This window comes from Grampus griseus, assembly GCF_964374135.1.
Source record: "Grampus griseus genome assembly, chromosome: 8".
Taxonomy (NCBI): Eukaryota; Metazoa; Chordata; class Mammalia; order Artiodactyla; family Delphinidae; genus Grampus; species Grampus griseus.
The window spans coordinates 49,215,988-49,232,729 of NC_139002.1; the positions used below are offsets into that span (position 1 = coordinate 49,215,988).

General features: G+C 38.8%; 2 protein-coding genes across 2 annotated transcripts in view; one reads left to right on the forward strand and one right to left on the reverse strand.

The window, feature by feature from the left end:
* The window catches only part of CCDC90B (coiled-coil domain containing 90B), a 54,249-nt gene that overhangs the window by 19,357 nt on the left and 18,150 nt on the right, over positions 1-16,742 (forward strand). Inside the window, exons 2-3 of the mRNA XM_082659774.1 lie at positions 13,412-13,531; positions 16,170-16,273. Of these exons, the coding sequence (XP_082515900.1) occupies positions 13,412-13,531; positions 16,170-16,273 (224 nt within the window). The remainder of the gene's footprint in view (positions 1-13,411; positions 13,532-16,169; positions 16,274-16,742) is intronic.
* Positions 12,724-16,742, reverse strand: part of ANKRD42 (ankyrin repeat domain 42) — an 80,079-nt gene continuing 76,060 nt past the window's right edge. The window contains exon 14 of the mRNA XM_082659773.1: positions 12,724-12,936. The gene's annotated coding sequence lies outside the window, so the exon portion shown is untranslated. The remainder of the gene's footprint in view (positions 12,937-16,742) is intronic.

Here is a 16,742-nt window from a genome sequence, read left to right on the forward strand (position 1 = left end):
TTTTTAATTAAGTATTTTCAGTACTGGTACTTGGTCTGCTCATATTTTCTATTCCTGGTTTTGTCTTGGGAGTGTGCACCTTTCTAAGAATTTGTCCATTTCTTTCAGGTTGTCCACTTTATTGGCATATAGTTCCCTGTAGTAGTCTCTTATGGTCCTTCGTATCTCTGTGGTGTTGGTTGTAACTTTTTGTAATTCATTTCTGATTTTATTGATTTGGGCCCTCTCCTTTTTTTTCTTGATGAGTCTGGCTAAAGGTTTATCAATATTGCTTATATTTTCAAAGAACCTGGTTCATTGATCTTTTCTATTATTTTCTTCATCTCTATTTCATTTATTTCTCCTCTGATCTTTATGATTTCTTTCCTCCTCCTAACTTTGAGTTTTGTTTATTCTTTCTCTAGTTGCTTTCGACATAAGGTTATTTGAGATTTTTCTTGTTTCCTGAGGTAAACTTGTATCGCTTAGAATTGCTTTTGCTGCATCCATAGGTTTTGGATCATCATGTTGTCATTTTCCTTTTTTCAGGTATTTTTTTATTTCCTCTTTGATTTCTTCAGTGACTCATCGGTTGTTTAGTAGCGTATTGTTTAGCCTTGACGTGTTTGTGTGTTTTGCAGTTTTTTTCTTGTAGTTGATTTCTAGTCTCATAGTGTTGTGGTCGGAAAAAAATGCTTGATATGATTTCAATTTTTTAAATTTATCGAGGCTTGTTTTGTGGCCTAGAATGTGATCTATCCTGGAGAATGGTCCATGTGCATGAGAAAAGGATGTTTATTCTACTTCTTTCAGGTGAAATGCTCAATAAATATCAATTAAGCCCATTTCATCCAATGTGTTATTTAAGGCCTGTATTTCTGTCTGTATGATCTGTCCATTGATGTAACGTGTAAGTTAAAGTCCCCCTGTTATTATTGTGTTACTGTCAGTTTCTCTTTTGTCTGTTAATATTTGTCTTATATTTTGAGGTGCTCCTATGTTGGGTGTATATATACTTTCAGTTGTTATATCTTCCTCTTGGATTGATCCTTTGATCATTTTGTAGTGTCTTTCTTTGTCTCTTGTGACAGTCATTATTTTTAAAGTCTATTTTGTCTGATATAAGTATTGCTACTCCGGCTTTCTTTTGATTACCATTTGCATGGAATACCTTTTCCATCACTTTCAGTCTGTATGTTTCTCTAGATCTAAAGTGAGTCTCTTGTAGTTAGCGTACGCGGGTCTTGTTTTTGTATCCATTCAGCCAGTCTGTGTCTTTTGGTTGGAGCATTTAGTCCATTTACATTTAAGGTAATTAACTATATATATGTTCTTATTGCCATTTTGTTAACTGTTCTGGATTTTTGTAAGTCTTTTATTTCCCCCTTCTTTTGTTCACTTCTCTTGTGATTTGATGACTATATTTAGTGTTGTGTTTGGATTCCTTTTTCTTTTCTTTTTTTAAAAAATATATTTATTTATTTATTTTTGGCTGCACTGGGTCTTCGTTGCTGTGTGTGGCCTTTCTCTAGTTGTGGCTAGTGCGGGCTGCTCTTTGTCTTGGTGTGTGGGCTTCTCATTGCGGTGGCTTGTCTTGTTGCGGAGCACAGGCTCTAGGCGCATGGGCTTCAGTAGTTGTGGCTTGTGGGCTCTAGAATGCAGGCTCAGTAGTTGTGGCACACGGGTTTAGTTGCTCCACAGCATGTGGGATCTTCCCGGACCAGGGCTGGAACCTGTGTCCCCTACATTGGCCGGCAGATTTTTAACCACTGCGCCACTAGGGAAGTCTCCTTTTTCTTTCTTGTGTGTAGATCCATTGTAAGTTTTTGGTTGGCAGATACCATGAGGGTTTTGTATAGCAGTCTATGTATATAGATGATTGTTTTAAGTTGCTGCTCTCTTAATTTCAAATGCATTTTAAATACCCTTCATTTGTACTGTCTTCCCCTCACAATTACTGGGAGATTTTTCGTTTGTTTTGGTTTTGCTTTTGGTTTTTTTTGGCCGCACTGCACGGCATGCAGGATCTTAGTTCCCTGACCAGGGATCGACCCCATGCCCCCTGCATTGGGAGCTCAGAGTCTTAACTGCTAGACTGCCAGGGAAGTCCCCACAATTGCTGTTTTTGATATCATATTTTACATTTAATTGTTTTGTGTATCCCTTAACTGCTTGTTGTGGATAAACATGATTTTACCACTTTTGTCTTTTAAACTCCCTACTGGCTTTGTGTGTGGGTGATCTCCTACCTTTACTGTATGTTTGCCTTTACTGGTGAGCTTTTTCATTTTGTAATTTTGTTTCTAGTTGTTTTCTTGCTTCTAGCTTCTAGGTGGTCTTTATCATCTAGAGAAATTCCTTTATCATTTGTTGTAAAGCTGGTTTGGTGGTACTCAATTCTTTCAGCTTTTGCTTGTCTGTAAAGCTTTTGATTTCTCCATCGAGTCTGAATGAGAGCCTTGCTGGGTAGAGTTTTCTTGGTTGTAAGTTTTCCCCTTTCATCACTTTAAATGTATTGTGCCACTCCCTTCCGGCCTGCAGAGGTCTGCTGAAAAATCAGCTGATAGCCTTATGGGAGTTCCTTTGTATGTTTTTTGTTGATTTTCCCTTGCTGCTTTTAGTATTCTCTCTTTATTTTTAACTTTGTCATTATGATTACAATATGTCTTGGTGTGTTCTTCTTTGGGTTAATCCTCTATGGGAATCTCTGCACTTCCTGGACTTGGATGACTGTTTCCTTTCCCAGGTTAGGGAGGTTTTCAGCTACTGTCTCTTCAAATATTTTCTCAGGCCCTCTCTGTCTTCTCCTTCTGGGACCCCTATAATGCAATATTATTGTGCTGATGTTTTCCAAAGGTCTCTTAAACGGTCCTCATTTCTTTTCATTCTTTTTTCTGTTCAGCTATAGTGATTTACACTGTCTTCTAGCTCACTGATCTGTTCTTCTGAATCATTTAGTCTACTATTAATTCATTCTAGTGTAATTTCATTTCAGTTATTGTATTCTTCATCTCTGCTTGGTTGTCCTTTGTATTTTCTACCTCTTCATTAAAAACTTCTAACTTCTCGCTCTGTTTATCCATTCTCCTCCTGAGTTCTTTGATTATCTTTACAATCATTACCCTGAACTCTTTCTTGCATAGATTGCCTATTTCCACATCAGTTACTTCTTCTGTGGTTTTATCTTGTTCCTTCGTCAGGCATGTATTCCTCTGCTATCTCATTTTGTCTGATTTGCTATTTGTATTTTTATGTATGTGGCAGGTTAGTTACCTTGGAAATGGCCCTCTGTAGGCGGCATCCTGTGCATCGCAGTGGTGCACTCCTCTCTTGTCACCCAAGCTGTATGCTCTAGGGGTTCCCCCTAAGAGGGCTGTGTGGGCAGTCTGGTAGGTTTGGTTGGCCCCTAATCTAGTTGGTTGCCACAGCCTGCCTTGTGTGGTTGCTGCTAGCTGCTATTTAGTGGGGCCTGGTCATGACATGGATGGTCGTGGAATCCTAAGGGGTCCCAAGGCTAGTGCTCACTCACTGGTAGGTGGAGTCAGGGTCCCAAAGTCTCCTGAGCTGTTGCCCACCCACTGGCAAGTGAAGCCAGATCCTGGTGTTAGTGCCAGGCTACTGTCAGGCAGAGCTGGTTCTGAGTCTGGCTGCAGGGCCCAGGGATCCCAGAGTTCATTTCAGATTGTTGGTGTGGGGCCAGCTCCTGACACTGTTGGATCTGGGGTCCAGGGTGTTCCAAAGTTTGCATTGGCCTGCTAGTGGGTAGGGCCAGGACCCAGCTGGCCCCAGGGTAGGGTCTGGCCTCCACTGCAGGATCATAGGTTTGTTGCTTCTAGTGTCTGCCTCCTGGTGTGTGAGGCTGGTCTAAGGGCCTGTGCAGGCTTCTTGGCAGGAGGGACCGGTGCCTGCCCACTAGTGGTTGGGGCTGGGAGTTGGCCCTCCTATTGGCTGGGCTTTGTCTAGGGGTGTGTCCAGAGATGGCTGTGGGCTTTTTAGTCTTCAGGCAGCTTCAGTGCTTATGGGTGGAGCCGTGTCCCTGCCCAGTTAGTTGTTTGTCCTGAGGCTTCCCAGCCCTGGTGCCTGCAGGCTGTTGGGTGGTACTAGGTCTTGGCTAATGAGCCAAGATAGCAGCTGCCAGCAGCAGCAGTGCTCACACAGCTGAATGTTCCCCAGTTTCTGCCACCTGTGTCTATGTACCCAGGGTGAGCCACAGCCATCTGCCTCACCGCCTCTCCAGGAGACTCTCCAAGACCAGCAGGCAGGTCTGGCCCACACGCCTATCAAGTGACTGCTTTGCCCTGGGTCCTGGAGTGCGTGAGATTTTTGTGTGGACCTTTAAGAGTGAAGTCTCTTATTCCCCCAAGTCCTGCGGGGCTCCTGCAGTTAAGCCCCATTAGCCTTCAAAGTCAAACGCTCTGGGGGCTCATCTTACAGGTGTCAGACCGCTGGGCTGGAGAGCCTGACGTGGGGCTCAGAAATCTCACTCCTGTGAGATTACCTCTGCAACACAATTATTCTCCAGTTTGTGGAGATGGGATTTGATTATATCATGTGTTCACCCCTCCTCTCCATCTTGTTGTGGTTCCTTCTTTATGACTTTAGTTGTAGAAGATCTTTTCTGGTAGGTTCCAGTCTTTTTCATCAATGGTTGCTCTGCAGATAGTTGTGATTTTGCTATGCTTGTGTGAAGAGATGAGCTCAGGGTCTTTCTACTCCACCATCTTGGCCGCTCTCTCCCAAGATGGAGCTCTTTTTTTGTGTACACAGTTAAGTTAGAAAAAGCCAGCCTGATAAAAATGTCTTTTCAGAATTCTGACCTTAAACAAAAGCCCTTCTAGGGGGAACTTGCATTTCTCTTCCTTTGTCTTTTAAATGTAAATGTACTCCCTGATCTTCGTGTGTGTGTGTGTGTGTGTGTGTGTGTGTGTGTGTGTGTGTGTGTGTGTGTGTGTGTGTGTGTGTGTGTGTGTTTTGAGAACTTGGTCTCTGCCATCCAAAAGGTGCACATATGGTATACATTTGGCAACCTATCGAATAGCCTGGGATTCTGAGCAGTCTTTTGTGTGACTGTACCACCTCTCAGGGGCTTTTTGCCATCTTAACCTTTGTTGAGTCAACCTGTACAATGAAGTCTTGTACTTTCTTAACTGTTTTGGGGAGTAAACTTTCTGGATCTTGTTTAGGCTCCATCTTTTGCACTCTCTTACGGGGAAGCCTCTTGCATCTTACTGGTTTGAGTCACTATTAAGGTACATCTCATTAATGACTAGATGATGGATCCTTCAAATTTGAGAAACTTCAATTGGTAAATTTTTAGAGAGCTCATTATAAACAGCTGTTTTATTGGTACCTATGGGGGGGAAAACAAAAGGTGGGAAATACACATAATGGTGTTGACTGAAAAAAACATGCACAACATGAGAGCTGTGAATTAAGTTTTATTTGGGGCATAATGAGGACTATAGCCCAGGAGACAGCCTCTCAGATAGCTCTGAGGAACTGCTCCAAAGAGGGAGAGGGAAAGGTCAGTATATATATGATTTTAGTGAAAGGGGTGGGGGGATATGTGCAGTCCCGCACACATTTTTGCAGAAGGTTACTGCTGGTCATGAGAAGCAGATGTCTCCCTTGATGATTTTAGTGCTTTTCTAAATATGAAAAGATACAAGAATTTGGGCTCATAAAACCTTCTCCTGAAAATATCTAACTATCTGAAGGCCTGTTCTGTCAATTTTTCCCAGAGCACAGAGTGCCTCATTCCTGATCTTCGCCCTGAACTCCTTTCAGGGTGTGTTGAAGGTCAGTGACTGCAGTGGCTAGTGACTTAATCCTTAGAGAGGCAGATGGCAAATGCAAGTTTTTAGTTGGCAGTGGTTAACCTAAAAACTCCCTTAGTTTAAAACAAACCAAAAATACAAATGGTTTGGGAAGCCTTGTTTGTGGTCTCCACTTCCCCTCAGTGGGTCTTACAGATGCTACTAAAAACATTAGAATAATTCATGTTAACTAGGTTGATTAACAGGGGGAAAAAAAACTGAAGGGAAATTCTAGAGACTTTTTCCCAACCAGGTGGAAATTTTAAAGGGAAGTGTCCCAAATTAATAAAGAAATCTTTAGATGGTTATTTTTAAATGGAGTAAATAAAATGGAAATTAATGGGATTAAATCAAAGGTTTGATACAGCACTACCTGAGGTTGGATGGGCCAAAGGGATCCCTTGCTGTCCCCAACATTACAGGGCCCCAGACAAGTCCACTCTGTTTACCTCAGTGTTTTATTTATTTGTTTGTATTTATGTATTTATATATTTAAAAGGCTGGAAGAAAATTACACTCAGATACCTGACCAACAGTTACTTGGGGCAACAGGCCAATAAAGTTAAAAGATTGAGAAAAGGGCTTGAAACCCTTGGCTCAGCTCCCCACTGGGGATCCCAGAGCGTTTTATACAAAAATAGATATAATGGTCAGGATAAAAAGAAAGGCTTCTAGGACTCCTTGTAAGACCTACACTTGTCGATTGAGTCCTCGTGGAAACTAAAGTTAAAAGAATAAAAGTTGATAGAATTGAGATGAAAATTTATAAAAATGTACCCATTTTAAGTGGGCTTTATATAAGATGGTTACATCTCTTTTGCTTAATTATATCGTGGAATAGACATGTTTTACTGGTGAATGCTTCCCCTGCTTGGTATTATAAGGCAGGGCATATGAATTTGCCCCCTCAGGAAATATTAATTAAACATGCTAAAGGAAACCAGTAGCATTACCTGAGCCCACACAGTATAAAGTAAAACTGAGAAAGAGGGCCTTTGTTGAATGCCTTATGCAAGCTTTTGAAGGCATGATAAATTAAGCCCTGAAATCCTAGAACACAGAACTCCCGAATTGCAGTTTAGTTGGAAATCTTCTCACTGATATAAAAAAGGAAATTAAAGAAAACATAGTTGGGCAAATTAATCTTTTAATATCATTTAGGTGACAGACCCGTTCTTTGTGGAATTAAAAGCAACATCTTTGTCTTGCAAATCTCTATAAATCAGAAATGTAAATACAGCCCACAATGATCTGAGACTGAACCTAATTAGCTCAGTCAGGTTTCAGAACCTGAAACCAACGAGGGAAAACGGGAAAAAGTGGCCTTTTTAAACTCAAACCACTGGAAAGGCTCCCTTAGCCAAAATCTAATTCATAGCCTCCTTAAGGGTTTATCAAGGACGAATACAAATATTAAAAGTCTTTTCCACAAATAGTAAAGCCTTTGTCATCTGAGCAAAGAAATTTAACTTACTCCAACTGTTATAAATAACTAGTAAATTTACATTGTAGTACAAGAATCATAATTAAGTTTTTAAAGTGAAGCTATGAGATCTCTAAATTTGTCTGTTTATGTGTCTGTGTAGACATTATATGTATGAAATATCTCTACCTCTGGGAAATATTATCAAAATTAAATTTATAAAGAGCTCTATTTAATTGACTTAAAAGTAAGTGCTTACAAATTAAATATTTCTAAATATGAAAGAAACTGGCCGGAAGGAATTTCAGGGTCACATGATCTAGGAAATATTCAATATTAAATTAACGTCTGGTATTAAAGCTAGTTTAAGTTTGCTGGTTTAATCAATGTAGACATATCTTACTTTTATAATAAAAGTAAGTTTACCAAAGGTCAACATGTTCATGTTATTTCTGTTACAGAGTTTGTCAGCAAAAAAAAAAAAAAAATTTTTTTTAACTTGGTATGGTAGTATTTTCATAAGTTATAAAATAAAGGGGAATGGAATGAGAGTTTTTAGGTGAACCCTTTAGGAATAATTATGTTTGGGGTATGTTTATTTAAAATAGTTTCTCCAGATTTTTGGTAAGTTGAGTTTTGCTAAGTTAAATTAAATGATGGCAGTTCACTGAATATCCAGGTCATTTCAAATAAGATAAAATACTGGAACAGTAATTGCTAAACAGATCTAAATTTACCTACTTTTGTCTCCTTACGAGAGGGAAACTAAAGATGTTTGGGTTTATTAGACCCATATCTTATACCACATTGAGGAAAGAAATTATGTTATATGTTTCTAGAGGTTATAGGATATTCCAATAAGGAAATGCTGGTATGACAGTTTACAGTTACTTGCTGATTGTCGATTTTTGGTAGAGAGTAAGGTTTTTAAGGGTTAAAGGTGGAATATGTAATTAAAATTACTAAAAATAATACGGGAAACATTTCAATATGCAAGGAAAGTAGGATGGGTGTTTTCAGCAAAAGAAGGTGTGAGGAATGAAAGTACATTTTGTTAAGGGGAAAAGATGATTGTCCTAGAACTGGTTATTTTTGGATGGAAAAATATGGGATAAACTAATACATATACAAAAAGTCTTAGAAGGTATGTAGAAAGGGAGCCCTGAAAAAGGAGTTTTGTACATAGTCAGGCTGGGATTAGATTAAATTTAATTAAATTTAGGTAAATTTACCTAATTAGGTAAATTACCTAATTAGGTAAATAGATTTTGTTATTAAAAGTAGGCTGGTGCAAAACTGGATTTGGTTCCTCTCTTTGTTAAGAGAACAAAGTTTTCTTGGAGTATTGCTATTTGAAACAGATTGTGTGAGTTTCTTTGCCTTTAAGTGATCTGTATTTGTTTTTTGAAGTACTGTTTCACAATAACCTATGATCCTATTTGACCAAGTGTTTTGAAACCTTTTTGATGTTTTTGACAAACTTCCCAAATATGAAATTCTTTTTTTTTTAATAGTTCCGCTAACATCTTTTTTTTTTTTTTTTTTTTTTTTGGCCGTGTTGGGTCTCCGTTGCTGTGCGCGGGCTTCTCTAGTTGAGAAAGTGGGGGCTACTCTTTGTTGTGGTGTGCGGGCTTCTCACTGAGGTGGGTTCTCTTGTTGTGGTGCAGGGCTGTAGGCACACGGGCTTCAGTAGTTGTGGCACGTGGGCTCAGTAGTTGTGGCTCACAGGCTGTAGAGTGTAGGCTCAGTAGTGGTGGCGCATGGGCTTAGTTGCTCCACGGCACGTGGGATCTTCCCAGACCAGGGATCTAACCTGTGTCCCCTGCATTGGCAGGTGGATTCCTCACCACTGCACCACCAGGGAAGTCCCCCAAATATGAAATTCTAACTAAAGTTCTTTTGACCTCCAGCTGACTCTGGGATGCTTTGAAGGAACCCTGAGACCTCTCAGAGAAGAATATTAAACTAATTAGGCTTATTTGGTATTTTAAATTACTTGAGAAGCATCATCAAGTGATTGGAGATGAACCATAGGTTATAGTGTATAGAAAAATGTCATTAATACAGATATTCCAAAATTTATATGGAATACCTAAAAATCTGATGTGCCCTGGTATAAGTTATCAGTCATAAGTCTAATTATCTTAAAATGTGCATCACATAAATATCCAAGTTTCTTGTCAATTGCATTGTAATCAGATCTTTAACCGTGCCATTTTAAGTCTTGTCATTTGTAAACAATCATTGTTTTACTCTGATGCTTTTATAAAATGAAGATCTTAAAGAAGATTCGTAAAAATGACTTTTTGACAAATATAAGTTTCTGATAATTTTCAGATCATACCACTGAACTGGGTAAGATATTACAGAATTCGGATGGAGACCTGATGACTGCATTCAGATCTTCAGGAATTAATTACATGCGACTAAATGAACTGATGAATATGATTTATAATTTTATCACTTTTTCTGAAATATACTGGATTTAATCCTTGTTTTCCAGGAAAACAGGAAAAGCTTTCCTCTTATGCTATGACCTACAACAAGTTGATAAAGTATACCTTTGTAAACAAAGATGAAATATATATCATTTTCTCTCTGCCTGATCCTTCCAGAATTTGGCTTCTCCAGCTGGCTCCCCTGTGAACCTGATGGTTTATTGCAACCAGATTACAACTAGTTATACTAATCATTGCTTTAATTTGTTCTCCTTGTTTTCAATTTGTTTATACTTTCTGTCTCTGCTGTACTATGACTTTATTAATGTATAAAGCTGTATTAGTTGTGTTACCTACATCCTGTCTGTTTTATAAGATTATTGTCTACTGGGGAATTCCCTGGTGGTCTAGTGGTTAGGACTCCAAGCTTTTACTGCTGAGGTTGCAGGTTCAATCCCTGGTCGGGGAAGATCCCACAAGCTGCACAGCGTGGCCAGGAAAAAAAAAAAATTGTTGTCTTTTGCATTACCCAATGTGTAACCAGGTCTCCAGCAAAATTAATGATGGCTAAAAGTCTTCAGACTGTTGATTATATATACATAACCTACATAAAATAACTGTAATAGTACAACTCTAGTTATGGGAAGAAGCAACAAGGGAAAACATTTCCTGGATCAAAAGAGACTAGTAAGACAGGTGATCCAGAGAAGTTCAGATTATCAACAGGGCCTAATCCAAAAATTAACACATTGAGTATAGCCTATCAACAGAATCTTCACCTGATCTAGGAATGAGCCTTCCTAGCACCATGGGACAAAATTGGTCATGAAATGCTTCCCAAATGATGGTTGGATTTATGAGCAAGGCGAGGCACCGTGGATGAACAATGTTGCCTGCCATATCAGTAAACGAAGGATGCTGCAGCCACCAGCCACTGCAGCCACCCTCAGCTATGCACTCTGAGGGGATTCAGGGTGGAGAAAAGCAGGACACCGGTCCTAGATAGTTAAGGTGCATATCAAAGGAATGATTTCAGTGAGCCCAGACCCTTGCATCTTCCCATACATAGTAAAGTGCTAAATTCATTAACTTGAGATGTCTGGTTTTCTTTAACAGTAATCTTTTGATGTTCCAACTACCTGGTTTTTGTTGCAAAACTCCTGTATATCTTGGCTCCTCCCTTACCTCTTCGGAGCAGTCTCTCAGACGATCTGAGAGGCTGTCCTCCAGGCTTAAGTCCTCAGAAAATCCACTGAATAAAACATAATTCTCAACTTTTAGGTTGCACTTTTTTTTTTTTCAGTCAACAAGTAGGAAGCTTTTCCTTGTGGAAGGTATTCAGAGTTTGTTGACTGAAGTCAGAGGAACTATGTACTAATATGCCTTGCTCTGAGACCATAAGATCTCAAATTACTTAGCTCCTCTGAGCCTCAGTTTTCCTCATCCACAACATGAGAATTTTAAGGATAAAGTAATAGGTGTGAAAATAGTAACATGTTGTATAAATATTATTACTGATTTTTTCCCCTAAACCCCAAATAAAAGACTGAACTTCTAATCAACTGAATGAACTTCTAATCAAGGATAGGTAACTAAGGGTACCAATCATTGTTCCTAATGCAGTTGTTATAGAAATCTGCCCCTCTTTTTCCTCTAATTTTCTTTTTCTCTCCCTCCTTAGGTTTAATATTGACCCACAGGCACACTGCTTAACTCTTCTAGATGCCACTCAAAGCCAAAAAGATTGTCGACCTCTGTGCTAATGAGTGTGTGTGTGTTCAAAATTGATCCACCTTTACATCTGCTTCCTTTTATTTCTGGTTAACCAGAATTCATCTGAGTACTTGAATTAATTAATATAAAGGACTAGACATTACTCTTCCATTATTTGAATTAGAGTTTATCTTTAGATTTTTTTTAAAAACATCTGTTTCCTGTTTATTAGTCTATAAAGTCAATGAAGACATCTGTTATGTCTGGTTTTGCTCATCATCCCCTGTGCCTAACACAGTGCCTGGCACTCAGATGTTTCTTGACTAGAAAGTTATATAGGAAGGAATCACATTTGCCTTACACTATACTAGCAGAAAAGTAATACCTGAGGTTGCAGCTTTGTCTTTTAAGTACCTAGATGTCTTAAGTGGCTTAGGATAAAAAAGACAGCATGGGGTATAAGACAGCATGAGATTTGGAGTCAGAAGACCTGGATCTGAATCCTGATTCTGCCAGAGACTCTATGACCTTAGGCAAGACCTTAGGCAAAACCTTAGGCTTTACCTTTCCTAGGCTTGATTTTCTTATCTAAAAAGGTGAATAATACCATGATGCCTTAGTAGTATATAAAGTATCTAGTATAGTACCTTGTGTTTGATTAGTAGTTTATACTAATTAGCAGTTATTTCACATAATACATAGTAATGGCAATAAAGTTGTATATAGACAGAGTTCTCCCCCAAAGAAAATACTTTTTAATAAATTCATCAGCAGTAGATAGAAAGGAACCATTATGTGTCTAGGTTAAAAATTGGGAATTTATTGAAATAGGACATTTATTTCAAAAATGAGAACAATGTCCTAGGTCTTTTGTGTTGATACCACTAAATACTTCCGGATTTAAAATCCGATTCACTGATTGATTCAACAATAAAATACTGTGAGCCAACTATTTGCCAAGCACTGTTTTAGGTACTAAAGATACAGATGAAAGACACAGTCCAGGCCTCATGGCACTTACATTCTGGTTCAGAGAGACAAGCAGTAAACAAGATAATTTCAGATTAGAACTGAGAACTGTGTAGGAAATAAACTGTGGATATATAAAGAGTGGGAGGACAGAAAGCTACTTTAGACGGGGGTATATGTCTAAAAATTATCACAGCTCTATGAAAGACTTCTGAGCAAGAAGGAGAGTTGCTGGACAGTTTCTGCTCTCCAGTAATTAGAGGTGTGCCAGCAATACCCAAAGCTTTTTTTTTTTTTTTTAATAAATTTATTTATTTACTTTGGGCTACTTTGGGTCTTTGTTGCTGTGCGCAGGCTTTCTCTAGTTGAGGCGAGCGGTGTCTACTCTTCGTTGCAGTGTGCGGGCTTCTCATTGTGGTGGCTTCTCTTTGTTGCGGAACACGGGCTCTAGGCGCGTGGGCTTCAGTAGTTGTGGCATGCGGGCTCAGTATCTGTGGCTCACGGGCTCTAGAGCGCAGGCTCAGTAGCTGTGGCGTACGGGCTTAGTTGTTCCGCGGCATGTGGGATCATCCCAGACCAGGGCTCGAACCCATGTCCCCTGCATTGGCAGGCGGATTCTTAACCACTGCGCCACCAGGAAAGTCCCCCCCAAAGCTTTTGATGTATATTATGTTATGATGTTAGACTGACTCTTAAAATTTTGGAATACTAAAAGACAGCAAACATTTACTGAATGTTTACTACGTACAGAATAATGTTAGAGACTTTCAAATAAAAGAATCAGGGGCTCAAGGACTTCCCTGGCAGTCCAGTGGTTAAGACTACCCTCCCAATGCAGCGGGTATGGGTTCGATCCCTAGTCAGGGAATTAAGAACCTGCATGCTGCATGGCGTGGCGAAAAAAAAAAAAAAGAATCAGGGGCTCAGATAAATCCTTTATCTTGCTTGAAATTACAGAATTCCCAAGTAGAAGAGCTGGAACTGTATTACAAATAGATGGGGGGAAATGCTTTAGAAGCTAAAATGTGATGCTTCTATTAGTTACTACAAAAAAAACTGCCTTCTCTTTTCAGATTTCTTCACCACCGCAACCAAGGAAGGATATGATATGAGGCCAGTGGACATAACTCCTTTAGAACAAAGGAAATTAACGTTTGATACGCATGCATTGGTTCAGGACTTGGAAACTCATGGTGAGAAACATGGGTCCCTTTTGAAAGAATATCAGCAGCACTCATAACAAATTACCTAGTCAAGACAACATCACCATTATGAACAATTAAGAGTCACTGTTTAGGTTGCTTCCATGTCCTGGCTATTGTAAATAGAGCTGCAATGAACATTGTGGTATATGACTCTTTGAATTATGGTTTTCTCAGAGTATATGCCTAGTAGTGGGATTGCTGGGTCGTATGGTAGTTCTATTTTTAGTTTTTTAAGGAACCTCCATGCTGTTCTCCATAGTGGCTGTATCAGTTTACACTCCCACCAACAGTGCAAGAGGGTTCCCTTTTCTCCACACCCTCTCCAGCATTTATTGTAGATTTGTTGATGATGGCCATTCTGACCGGTGTGAGATGATATCTCATTGTAGTTTTGATTTGCATTTTTCTAATGATTTAATGATGTTGAGCATTCTTTCATGTGTTTGTTGGCAATCTGTATATCTTCTTTGGAGAAATGTCTGTTTAGGTCTTCTGCCCATTTTTGGATTGGGTTGTTTGTGTTTTTGATATTGAGCTGCATGAATGGATAAAGATGTGGCACATATATACAATGGAATATTACTCAACCATAAAAAGAAACGAAATTGAGTTATTTGTAGTGAGGTGGATGGACCTGGAGTCAGGCATACAGAGTGAAGTAAGTCAGAAAGAGAAAAACATACCGTATGCTAACACATGTATATGGAATCTAAAAAAAAGAATGGTCATGAAGAACCTAGGGGCAAGACGGGAATAGAGACGTAGACCTACTAGAGAATGGACTTACGGACATGGGGAGGGGGAAGGGTAAGCTGGGGCAAAGTGAGAGAGTGGCATGGACATATATACACTAACAAATGTAAAACCGATAGCTAGTGGGAAGCAGCCGCATAGCACAGGGAGATCAGCTCCGTGCTTTGTGACCACCTAGAGGGGTGGGATAGGGAGAGTGGGAGGGAGGGAGATGCAAGAGGGAAGAGATATGGGGATATATGTATAACTGATTCACTTTGTTATAAAGCAGAAATTAACACACCATTGTAAAGCAATTATACTCCAATAAAGATGTTAAAAAAAAAGTCACTATTTAAATATGAACCATCCATAAACATCCATAAAATAGAATATTTTAGTCACGAAAATGGTATAGTTTGAAGAGTATTTACTGATGTGAGAAATGCTCAAGATACATGTGCAGAATGATTCCAATTATGTAAAAAAACAACTGTAGTTTCTAGGCTGATACTAAAGTTTATGTGGAAGTACAAGCACAATGTTTAAGAATAGAAAAAAAAGAAAATCAAAGAATGTCACAAAAAATTACCAGATGTCAAAACAGTTATTTAAAGTATATGAAGAGCTTCCCTGGTGGCGCAGTGGTTGAGAGTCCGCCTGCCGATGCAGGGGACATGGGTTCGTGCCCCAGTCCGGGAAGATCCCACGTGCTGCGGAGCGGCTGGGCCCGTGAGCCATGGCCACTGAGCCTGCGCGTCCGGAGTCTGTGCTCCGCAACGGGAGAGGCCACAACAGTGAGAGGCCCACGTACCGCAAAAATAAATAAATAAAGTATATGAAACTATAGGAATAGAAGAGTTGATTTAATGGAATAGAATGGTATTCAGAAACGTGTGTCTTAGAAAGCAATAAAGAAGGCATTACAAATTAGGGAAAGGAAGGACTGTTTAATAAATGAGCTATGATAAATGACTAGCCATTGGAAAAAAATAGATTCCCTTACTGAAAAATAAATTCCAGATTGATGAAAAGCTAAATGTAAAAAAAAGAAAGACTACGAAAAATATTATAATATAGAAATATTTTTTGACTTATAGAGTAAGGAAGCAAGACAAAACTCAAAAGCAATGAAAGTAAAAGTAAAGACTGACAGATGTGACTACAGAAATATTTATCTAAATCTGTGTATCGAAGGATATGATCCGTAAGGTTAAAAATGTTAGCAACACATATGACAGTGAGCCTATTGCTTTAATATACAAAGAATTCATATGAATCAATAAGAAAAGTTAAGCAGTTTTATAGAAAAATGGACAAAGGCCATAAACAGTTCACAGAAAAATAAATTACCAATAAATGTACGTAAAGATGCTTAATCAAGGAAATGCAAATTTTAAGTATAAAAATAATAATGCAATACCATTTTAATGCCAATTATACACTCAAAAAAGACTAGTAATACCCATGTTGATGTAAATGTGGGGAAATGGATCAGTGGAATTAAAATTGGAGAGTGCTTTTTAGAGAGTAATTTAGCATAATCTGTCGATTTTTAATTATAACCATTTTTTTAAAAGACTGCAGTTGACCCTTGAACAACACAGGGGTTGGGGCACTGACCGCCTGTGTAGTCAAAAATCTGCATGTAACTTTATAGTGGCCCTCTGTATCCGCAATTGCACATCCACAGCTTCAAGCAACCACAGATTGTGTGGTATGGTAGTATTTACTATTGAGAAAAATCTGCATCTAAGTGGACCCACTCAGTTCAAATCCATGTGTTCAAGAGTCAACTGCATGAAAATTTAAATGATAGAAGTTATTCTAGCTGTCTATTTTGAGAAGGATGTGCACTTTTTAAAAAATATAAATACCTATTTGCCACTTGTAGGATTTGACAAAGCACAAGCAGAAACAATTGTATCAGCATTAACCATTTTATCGAATGTCAGCCTCGATACTATCTATAAGGAGATGGTCACTCAAGCTCAACAGGTAATGTTTTCATTTTTATCACTTCTGACAGTTTCATTAGACAATCTTTTTCATAACTGCATCTCTGTTTAGCCACCCACCTTCTAAACACACCTGCATCTTCCTTATTATTCTCTCTAAAGGAACCAAAAACGAAAAACGTGTAGCAAAGTCAGTATCCAGAGAGACTGAGGAGTTAGAATAGTCATCACAAAATTATGGTAACACAAAGAGTAAAATTTTGTCAGATCTTTCATTGTGTAAGATAATTATATTATTTGAGTCATGGGATGGTGGTAGGTTGTTAGTGAAACAACTTTTTCCACATAGAAAGCCCACCACAGTAGAAGAGCTGACCAGTTTACTGCAGTCATGTGTATGTTCTGGTTAATTTTCACAAAGTTGGAAAGCTGGAAGGGACTTACATACATGGCTGGGAAGGAGTTCATAAATCACCTAAGATGCTTTAATCTGACCAGATAGCTGAATC